This window comes from Pholis gunnellus (assembly GCF_910591455.1).
Source record: "Pholis gunnellus genome assembly, chromosome: 7".
Classification (NCBI taxonomy): Eukaryota; Metazoa; Chordata; class Actinopteri; order Perciformes; family Pholidae; genus Pholis; species Pholis gunnellus.
In genome coordinates this window covers 6,572,935-6,584,042 of record NC_136533.1, presented here as the reverse complement: position 1 = coordinate 6,584,042, position 11,108 = coordinate 6,572,935, and the positions used below count along the sequence as shown (strand labels likewise).

The following is an 11,108-nucleotide window of genomic DNA, read 5'->3' as shown; positions in this document are numbered from 1 at the left end:
CAAAACAATGCAGTTTGCACAGTGCGAAAGCGAGAAGTTTACAGATTATTTTCTCATATCCACACTCCTCTGAGAGTACACACACACACACACACACACACACACACACACACACACACACACACACACACACACACACACACACACACACACACACACACACACACACACACACACACACACACACACACACACACACTAAGATGGATATATTTTGATAAATATCTAGGTTTTTTAAAGAGTTGGAAAGTGAATACCCCTAAGATATCTAAACTCCCTGCTCCTTAATTTCCATGTAATCTTCCAATCAGCTTTCAATAACTAAAGTCGGCGTGTCTGCATTCTGTCCTCGGTCTCTATTTGATGAGCTAGTGTGGCAGGCTGCTTAGTACAACAGACAAAAACACAGCAACCCCAGCAGTCCGACAGGAGTTTGATTGCACTGGAGAGACTGAGATGGAACGACTGGACTGGTACGCTTGCTTCTGTCCCAGTCATGCAGCTAGACTCTCTGAACATTCTTGATGTGCGTTTTAGTTTTCCAAGATAAAAATAAGTACATTGTTTTGAAATATATATATATATTCTCAACAACAGTCAAATATTGGTGTTGTCCGGTGTAAAGTGTGGCAATGCCATTTTAACTTGCCATCCTCTGAATGATTTGTGTATCTTTTTACAAGAAAGTGGTATTTGTAGCATTTTAAACATTTTCAGAACCATACGGTAGGAGTATTACTAGGTTTACTAATGTGAAACTGTAACTGTGTTTACTCATTGTGTAACAAGGTACGAGTGTTTCAAAGTAGGTATTAGACTTTTTTTTTTCCCGCCTCTTGTTGTCCTCACAAATATTACGACTTAATTATCTCCCGTTAGCTTCCGTGATCTCCAGCGGAGACGTAGTACAACACTGCTAGTCGGTGACCCACATCAAACGGACTTTAAAGCACCAGTATCCTCTGACACAATTTTGTAACTTTGATGTGAAATTACAGTAAGTACTCTGCCTAAACAAGAAGATCCAGATATGAGCTCCTCACAGAAAATTCACCTTGACCGAGGAGATTTGCACTAATTCACTATTTTGTCATACAGAACCTCTGAGACGGGGGAGAAACTGTAGATTTTAGCAATAGCGAGCGAGAACGGGTCTGAAGATGCCGTGTCCGCCGACGGGAGGTTTTTAGCTGAAGACACTACCAGATGTGTGTTCCAGCCCGTCCCTCAGCGGGCTGAATGTGTGGGTGTGGTTGGATTTGTCAGTTGTGAATGAAAGACTGAATTTACGTTGTGTTATTGTCAGTGGCACTTTATCATTGATCCCAAAGGGTGTCACAAAAATGTAATTATTTTCCTATGACGACAGTTTTGCAACCAATACGATGGGCCCGCGAGATAACAGTGAGTCTAAAAGGTGCCTTCTTTGTTCACATATACTGTATGTTGCAAGCGGATTTTCATGCCCCTGGAGAAAGTGGAACTCCTACCTTTTTTTTTTTTTTAAACGGAAAGATATCAAGTTTCTCTGGCCACGTAGTGTAAACTAACTGTCCAGTTCTCCTTTGTCATATTAATGGCTGCCAAGAAACGTTTCCAGCGTTGGTGTTATGCAGTGCGTTGTTCCCGTTCCCATCTAATTTTCTAGTTAATGCACATCTCTCTGCTTATATCTTCTCTGCATTAGCAGAAGAAGAAAACATGTCACAGTACCACACAAATTCAGAATATGAAGTTTTGTGAAGAATCGGTGCTTTTGTCTTCCAATGTTTCTTTAGGTGCATTTGCATGAGTTGTTTCATCTTCATTATCAACAATGCAGAACAATGTGTGCTTATTGTATGGTTGTAGTTCTCTTTTATAAATGAATGTAAATGAAATGTATGGTGCCTGTGTTTATTTTTTATTTTTAAACACTTCCAATACTGCTCTGCTTATGGAGTTATGAAGAGGCAGTTGTCATTCAGGAGATTGAGAGGGACATTTATTGACAGGTCTTTTAATACATAAACTATTTGTCAACATCAGTAGCAGTTGAAAACATGAATAAAGTAGGAACTTATATGGGGCAGGATGATTTTGTTTCTATACATAGACTTTAAGACCATTTTCACACTGAGGCTGTCTTTTTTTTTTTTTTCTTTTTTTTGGGGATGATAAAAGTTTACACTTGAAACTTAGTATTTTACTTGAATCTAACAGAAAGTAAGAAAAATACAGAAATGTAAAGGCAATTTTTCCAGACTCATAAATGTAGGATTGGTTTATATAGTTAAAGTACATCCTTGACCCCTACATCTCCACTCAAGCTCTATGTGAGATGTGGTTGAAAGCTCCGGAAAAAAGTAAGTAAACACATGAGTAAATCTTGATCTCGGTCAAGGGCTAAAAATCATCTGAAAACGCTTTGTGCCTTTACCGATGGTAAAACTGTTTTGACCCTTAAGACTTGCCGTAGTAGTCGAAGCCAGGAAGCGCCATGGCGTCCTGTCAACTCCAAACTTTTGACGCGACAAACTTTTTTTTCAGTGGAAATGTATTTCCCTGTCCTGGCAGCTGGTTTCAGGGCGCTTCGTCTTAAGGCCCATTAAACCCGCATCGGACATCAAATGAAAAGCAACACAAACAACATGAAGAATCATGTAAATATTTCGGCGTGAAAATGAACCGTTAGTAGCTAACAGTAGTTAAGCTAGCCGTACGTTCAACAAGTTTGGATTTGAAATGCCATACCGGAGAATAAACCGACTGCAACTCGTTTAAACTTCCTGTTTTGGGGCTTTGGATAGTCTTTCGTGTCAAGATGTGTAGTCTTCTACGGTACTGTGTCAGCCACTCTCTCCTTGCAGCGATGGCCCGAATCGATGTCATCATAGAGGAGGTGAGCTTGCGGCCGTCTGTCCGGTGGCTCGGCTACCTGTCCAGGCACGTCCTTGTGGTCGCCCTGTTATTGGGGCTCTATGCCCGGTATGAGAGGACCGCGGAGACCACTCTTCTTGTCATTTTCGTTTTGGCTCTACTCGCCCTCGGAACAGCGAGTCTACTGTACTGCTGCCTCCGCTTGGAGAGGCTCAGCCTATGTCTCCTCCACCTGTGGTTCGGTTTCTTGCTGGGACTGCAGTGTTTCCTCAGCAGCCCGGCTCTGGAGAGCGACGTGAAGGCGCAGGTGGCCGACTACCTGCTGCTGGCCAGCGTGTGTTTGAGGACGCTGCGGGCGCTGCTGGAGAGACTGTTCGGATGCACCAGGTACCGTCCCGCCTTCCTCACCTCGGCGGAGCAGCTGGAGATGGTCGGCTTCGCCGCTGCCAGCACCACGCTGCTCATCCGGGACTCCTTGAGCGTGACTGTGCTGGTGGCGGCGCTGGCCGCGGTCCTGGTGGCCCTCCGGGTGAAGGCTTTCCTGGCTCTTCCCAACTTGGTCTGCTTCGCCGCCGTAGCCGCCGCGCTGTTCTTCGAGTCTCTAAACATCTCCACCAACCCTTTCGCCCTCGCCTGCTTCTTCAGCCAGCTCATCTGCGACCCTCTGCTGGATGTCTTCTTCAGTGGTCTCTCTGTGACCGAGCGGTGGGAGCCTTTCCTGGCGTGTCGGGCCCTGTGGCGCCGGCTGTCCCTCCTCCCTCTGACGGTGGTGGAGGTGATCTTCATCATTCTCGCCGCTCAGAAGCTGAGAGACATGGACCGGTGGTACCTGACGATCCCGGGCTTTGTGGTCTGTGGACTCCTCTGGGCCGTCTGCCACATGGTGTTGGTTATCATGGTGTGGGGCTTTCACACTAAGCTCAGTGAATGCCAGAGGCTGTGCTTGTCCCAAGGGTCAGGGGTCAGCGGCCTGAACAAGATTATGGCCTCAAAGGGCATGAGACATTTCTGCATCATCTCTGGGCGCCTGGTGATGTTGTCGCTGATCTCAACTGTTGCTGTTGCCGCACTGTGTTGGCAGGTAGGGGGCAAACTTGTACAGAGAGATACCACAGATACAATCTGCGGCAAATTTGGAAATGCTGTGAGCACAAAAACAGAATTACAATATTGGGAATTTAAACAACAAAACAATGAACAAATACCCGTACACTGCTATCTGTTATTAAGTTTTCCTTTTTTTTCCCTACAGGGACATTAACACGACAATATTTTGTCCATCTCCTCTGGCAAAAACAGCGACATTGTTATGTCCATGTAGAATAAAAGAACACGTTAGCAGTGTTTTTCAAAAAGAAAAGTCAGAAAAGTAAATGTAATTTTGCAAAGCAGAAAAAATGATTTTTCTTGCTTTTCATCTCATGCCCCCTCAGGTTTATCTTGAGAACCCTTGTGGGGGTTCTGAACCTCAGGTTGGGAACCAGTGGTTTGGACTATGTGACAAGTCTGAGAATCTAAGAATGTACATTTTATATTTAACGTTTTTAAAAGACATGCAGAACTTGTGTAGTTCGGAGCATATTCTTGTTCTCAGCAGTTAATTATATTCTGTTTTCATGTAAATGCAGATGCTTGTTGCCGTTTCTTCCACAGCATTTCTTTCTTTCTTTCTTTCTTACTCTGTGTAACGCCAACATGTATTTGCTTCGTGACTGTGCTCCGCAGGCCTCCAGCAGAATCTTTCTGAGCGTCTTCCTGCTCGTCCTGCCTCTGGAGTCTCTGTTACACGGGCTGTTCCACGAGCTCGGGAACAGCTTAGGAGGAACCTGTGTGGGCTACGCAGTGGTCATCCCCACCAACTTCTGCAGGTAAGTGTGTGAAGCATACAAGCCAGATGTACCGTACGGCTCTACCAGGGTAGTATTCGACACAAAAACATCCCATAATATGAGGACCGTTCCCCCAGCTTTAAATCAGTTGTATTAATCCTGATATTTCAAGTGTCAAGCGCATCTATTTATTATTTTTTAGCGCAAATTAAGAACATTTCTGTGCACGTATTGATGAAAGAGTTCCATTGTGTATTCGTAGAGTTGTCTTTGTCTCGTTCCCTGACTTGTGCTGAGTGACTGACCTAAATAGACACAACTCGTCCTCCTTCCACCTCCTGTTGTCCTCGTAGTCTTGACGGCCAGCCCATGCTGCTGCCTCCAAGCCAGGTTCAGGAGCTGAACGATCGCTCGACGGGCATATTGAGGAACATTCAGCGCTTCTTCGGCCACCACTTCATCGAGACTTTTGGCTGCGACTATTCCACCTGCGGGGTGACCCGGGAGGCTCTGCAGGCAAAGATCAAAGCCTTCTTTGAGCTTCGCGCGCCAGACGGACCTCGCCACGACACCTACGTGATCTTCTACAGCGGCCACAGTCACCACTCCGGAGGGTGGGCCCTGGCAGGTGAGAGGGGGAATCGAGTTGAAGCAGTTAGAAAGGTTGATTTATTGATCGAAATCAGAGTTACGTCAATTACAAGTTAGTGTGTAATATTATTGTCCTCATACATAGTTCATTGTGATTTTGAGTGAGCTGGTTTCTGTGTTGCTCATCAGGAGGAGACACGCTTCGCCTGGATCAGATCCTGGAGTGGTGGAGGGAGAGCAACGGCAGCTTCTGCTCTCGCCTCATCTTTGTGCTCGACTGCAACCGCTCTTTGCCGTGGGTGGACGCGGTGAAGAAGGTGGATGATCTGTACGTCGCTGTGCAGGGAGCGACGCTCACTCTGGTGACCGATGTCGAGCATCAGGATCCGCCGCAGCTCGGAGACTTCACCTCTCAGTGGGTGGAGTTTAACTGCAACTCAAACAGCAACGTCCAGTGGTCGGAGACGGGCAGGGCGGTTTTAGCCACATACGGTATCTCCAAATACTGGAGCGACTACACGCTGCACCTACCGTCAGGAAGCGACGTTACCAACTACTGGAGCATGTACTTCCCTCGGATGACCCACCCAGTGGTATACTCTGTGGTTAGCGGGTGGCAGTCCGACGATCCGTGGCTCTGCACTATGTGGCTGCGATATCTTAAGAGACTCAAACTAAACTTGTTTCCACCAGCGATCCTGGACACTGGCCAAGGCTTCAAACTGGTCCGCTCATAGAAATATGATGAAATTATCTTTCAAAGGTCAAGTTTCTTGGACCTTGAAAATAGGCAGTTTTAATGATTGTTAACGCGCGCTAACCATCACCTAGTTACTGATTGGTCGGTTTGGAATTTGTCTACTTTACCGCCAGTTTTTATATTCTGCAAACTTTTCTATAAATGTGTGTTTTGAGCTGTGATTTAGAGATCTTAACATCCCTCTAGGTGTGGGATGAGCCTGAGCAAGTTGACTCAATTTTGCACATTTTTGCGTCATATTTACTGTTAGATTTGATTCCACCTTGTTTTTAAGAACAGACGTGCCTTTTACTCTAAAATCACCAAAGAATATCCAGCTGGCCAGGCTGATTATATTTATTTTTTTTACCTTTTTAACCAAAGTGGCAGTGGTACATTTTCAGAGGACGATCTCAGGCATGAATCAGATAAAACATGTAAGCCGTCTAGAGGTCAAACTGCTGTCGCTCTTGTATTTTGACTGAAATGATTCCTGTTACACGCCGCTGCACCACGCTATGCATTCTCATCTCCAGGCTTTGAGTCTATTCACTGCACCGCTTTGTGTCTGTTGTAACGGCATGTTGCAATGCTTTTAGGGGTTCTTTATTTAAATGCTCTGCAGCTGCTTCAGGGAGTCCAGAGAGAGTTTAAACAGTGCTGATGATTGCACTACACACAGCTTTGTGTGAACTATTTATGGGATTAAATGCGTCTCATGACGGGATCCCTTTTCTTCCTGCATGGGGTTAATCGCAGTTTACTGGGTTATGCAAGATTATTCAGGTGACAGATGTTTGAAACTATGCAATAAAGGAGAAGTGGGACTTCGCTGCTAAAATATAATCATGAATTTAATGAGCTCCTTGTTGGATAAATTCTCCAATTAACTAAATCAAAACAGGTTATTTCATGTTTTGGGGACTAGGACTAATCTTCTATACATAAAACAATGTCTATGTAATTTAGCACTAATTATAGGGAACATAGACAACTATACTTTATTATAATTATACTTTATTATTCTTAGTTTAACTGAAATATTTCCTTTAAAGAACTGCTCCATTTAAACCAAAGTATTTATTCATCATACATGTTGACTTGTGTGTAGAAACATTTTGAATTTCACCTTAACTGAACAAATGCCAAATTCTACAGTTGTGTCACAATAAGTTTCCTTTGGAATTGAACTGTAAAATAGATTTACTAACCCCAAAATGAACCAAAGCACTTTATGATGTTCCTCATTCATCGATGCACACAATCACCATTGAACACATCCCAGGTGGGGTTTAGTGTCTTGGTTAAAGCCACTGTAACACGCAGACTGGGGATTGAACCACCAACCCTTTGATCAATGGGAAAGCTGCTCAATGGTAAGGACTGTAGCTGCTGAAAGAATGAGGAACGTTTTGTACTATTGCAAAGATGAGACGGCTCCAAAATATATAGACATAAATCGGCCACAATAAGCTTGTTTATAGTGCTGACCAACTAACTCAGCCAGCATTTAAACAGCTCCTGTTTGGAGAAAAACACATTGAGCCTTTGTCTGTAAGGAGTAAATTATAATTATAATAAAAGGAGTAAGAATTCTCTGCATACTGTCACAGAAGATGAAATGCTGTTTGAAAGTACTTTCAAATGTAAACTGATAATTGCCTATTGTGATGTTATTTGTTAAGTAAGTTCCCTCCTCACAGTATTATACATCCAAAAATGTCACTTCATCATTTTATCCTTTTAAGTCACTTGTTGTCAAATTGACTAATGAATGAATGTTTTAGTTACGACCAAAAACGTCTCGTGTGGTCACAGTGACATTGACAAATTCTAATCAGTTCATCCAACTTGACGTTTGTGCCAAATTTGAAGAGGCATGAAAATATGTCATAGTATCGTATGCCATAGGAAATGTCAGTATTGTCCTATTTGATGTGTGTGGCTGCTTTCTTTGCAGGTACTGGAGGTGAGCGTGGAAGAGTGTCGTCACCCCATGAGGGTTGAAAAGCTTAGTTGCTGGCTCTCCTCCCTGAGACAGCCATTTAGTTTCGGGATATTTTTGTCTTGTTGCTGCACCTTACAACTTTGCACTAACACTCATGCGTGTCTGTTAGTTTTCCTATTATATTCTTTAAATAAAAAAATATTTTGTTAATTGGCTTGGTTGTGTGTGTCTCCCTCCTTCCCTCCCTGTTGAAAAAACTCATAGTATACATCTATTTTTAAATCGTAAAAAAGTCACTTTAGTGTGTCGAAAAAACTCTTCGATAGTGTTACAAAAAAGTAATAAACAAGTCATAGCATAGCATGGCAAAACATAATTTAGTAAGTAAAAAAAAAAAGATAATGAATCCTTCCAACGCATGAAGCCTCATCTCGCCATCGCTATGAAATCGTCATAACTAGCACGTGAATTCTCGAACCAAACACGTGTTTTATGAGGTCAAAGTGACATTTGACCAACAAATTCAAATCAATTAATTGAGTAAGTGTGTGTGTCAGATGTAATGAAATCCCCTCCAAGTGTTCCCGAGAGATCACTTTCACGAGACTTGGCACGATGCCTCTGCCGTCAGCACGGAAACATACAAATCAAGCACACTAAATTCAGGTTTTCAGTTCATTTTATTGAAAACATTATAAAATGATGTGGTGCAGCAGCATATTTCAGTTTTTAAGATCTTTACGATGTTCACATTGATGATAATGACCATGGAGACAAGAACATAGGGCAGAGACAATAACAGAACAGCCATCACCCCCATGTGGTTGCAAGTGAAATTACACTGAACCCTTAAACACTTAAAGGAAAATGTCCTTTTTATTTAGAGTTCAGTTTCTGAATTCCAAATGTTGTGATTTCAGAGCTGATGTGCAAATTCACGGCTTGGGTTGGTTTAAGCATGGACGCAGGTACACAGTGAAACCCCAGCCCCCCCACCCCTTCCATGGAAGAACGGAGGGAACTTCCTGAACTTCTACCAAGTTCACAAGCAACTGAATATGCACAGCACAGTACAACAAGTACAAACTTTGACTTATCAGCCCAACATTGCTTTTAGGGTTTTTAAATTTGCACAGCAATCTCTGTATTCAAAGAAGAGGGGAGAACAGATACAGTTACAGCCTGGATGAGCGTGAAAATGAGCCTTGACAAACTTTGGTTTGGTGTTTATGGCAAAATAAACTGACACGTAATCAACAGACCCTCCCATTTGAACTGCAGATTCTGCTGAGGTACATTCACAAGATAATTACTGTATTGTCTAGTTTACGACAGGAACATTTGGAGCTAGATTCACGGATGTCATCTACTTTTGTCTTCAACTACGTAGTGTGTAGCCACTGGGACACAATGAGTGACATTTACAGCCACAAGACCCGAACAGGACGACGACTAAAGCTCTCTGAGGGACACTTTAGGGAACAGAGGATATCCAACCGGACTGGAACGCAAGAGTGGTATTTGAAGTTGGACTTCAGCGTAAAGCTTGTTTTTTTTGTAGCATTCTGAAAAGAACCTCTTAAGCTGCAACTAGCTAATCATCGCTTGATCTATAGATTCTTTTCTAAACTGATTTCGTCTATATACGGTCAGAAAAAAAATGGACAATACCCATTTAATGAGTCATACTTCTCTTCAAATATCTTGTTTTGTCTGTCAGTTAGTCAAAATAGTTGCTGGTTAACTTTCAGTCATAACAACTTTTGTAACTGAAAACTACTGAGATGACGACACATATTTAGACGGAGACATCGAGGTCGGAGTTGAGTCGAAGTCAATTTGTTTTCAAAAGGTCTGACCTCCAGATGTCAATTTCTTTTTTGGAAAATGAAAACGTGTCTGCTGACGTGACACGATCCCGATGGCTTTGGGACTCTGCTTTAGTTGAAATGAAACGGAAACTAAATGAGGTTTAACAGCTGTTGGAGCGGCTCATTGTGGGTCTGAGTGGCATTTATGGCTTCAGCAAGAATGGGATCTAAGCTTTGGCTTGCTTGCATGTGCAATATGGCAACCCCACAGAGCTGGAGAAGGATGCTTCTCTTACCAAACCAAAACACAGCTAAACCTTCATGAAGCTTCTGATGAGAAGCTTAGTTTTCATTTTGTTTCAGCTAATTCAGACACCGCAGAGCACGAGATTTTTAATAAAAGTCAAGAGTTAAATTAAAAGAAATGAAAAGTATTTGGCATTAAAGGTATTAAAATCAGTCTGATGTGACTTAATCAGTTGAGCCCAGCCTTGTGTTATTCAATCCTGCAGCAGTTGAGGAACGTCCAGATCTCTGCTGTATGTGAGCCAGCATGTCTGGGTCACAATGGAGCACATCTTTTCTAAACGTGCGATTGTCACGGATGTGTTCGCTACAGTGCTGCAGATTTCTCAGTACCTCGATTCCCAAAAAGGAAATTGAGTACAATCTCGTGTTCATCATTGCTTTACCCTAAAGAAATAACAATAATGATAAGAAAACATTGACAAATAACCCCAGATATCAAGTATAATCAGCAGTTAAATAACTAGAATATGGTACATATTGATTTATTTCTGTTTTTTTTTTAAGAACAAAACCAGAGAGGAGCTAAAGGCTTTCGCCAGTTGTTCCTTTCTGTGTCAGACTGAGCGAGGATCCCCAGCAGTTACAAGGACCTCTCGGCTCGGTTCTTCCAGGAATGAGAACCTGAACTGTAAACAACAAAACCTAAGAAAATGAACAACTATCATTAAGCAAGCTCCATTCTAACTGCTTATTGGCAATATTGTGGCCAAAATCCCAGGTTGACACTGAACATCAGTTACCTACACCTACAGAAAACGCACAACTGCTGCGAATACTCCCCGCACAGAATACACAGAACGAAGCATATTTACAGTGGCGGGCGTGTTTCTTCTTCTAAATGATAAAGAGGGCAACTAAGAAAATGAAGAACTGCTGTGTATTATTGGTCACAAGTCTATCTACTTCCCTGGTCACCTCTATCCCTCCTTCCACTAGTTTCCCTCTTTGATTCAACGCTGACCCGACGTCCAAAACATTTGAATAAAAACAAAAATGTATCCGTGTGTCATTCCCCAAATGCT

General features: G+C 42.8%; 1 protein-coding gene across 1 annotated transcript; it reads left to right on the top strand.

Annotated features, from left to right (window-relative positions):
- Window positions 1-2,569: 2,569 nt before the first annotated feature.
- Window positions 2,570-8,169, top strand: LOC306698094 (transmembrane protein 168-like). The gene is made up of 4 exons (XM_079162264.1): window positions 2,570-3,940; window positions 4,585-4,727; window positions 5,042-5,316; window positions 5,469-8,169. The coding sequence occupies exons 1-4, from the start codon at window positions 2,804-2,806 to the stop codon at window positions 6,014-6,016; spliced, it is 2,103 nt and encodes a 700-aa protein (XP_079018390.1). The 5' UTR covers window positions 2,570-2,803; the 3' UTR covers window positions 6,017-8,169.
- Window positions 8,170-11,108: the final 2,939 nt, after the last annotated feature.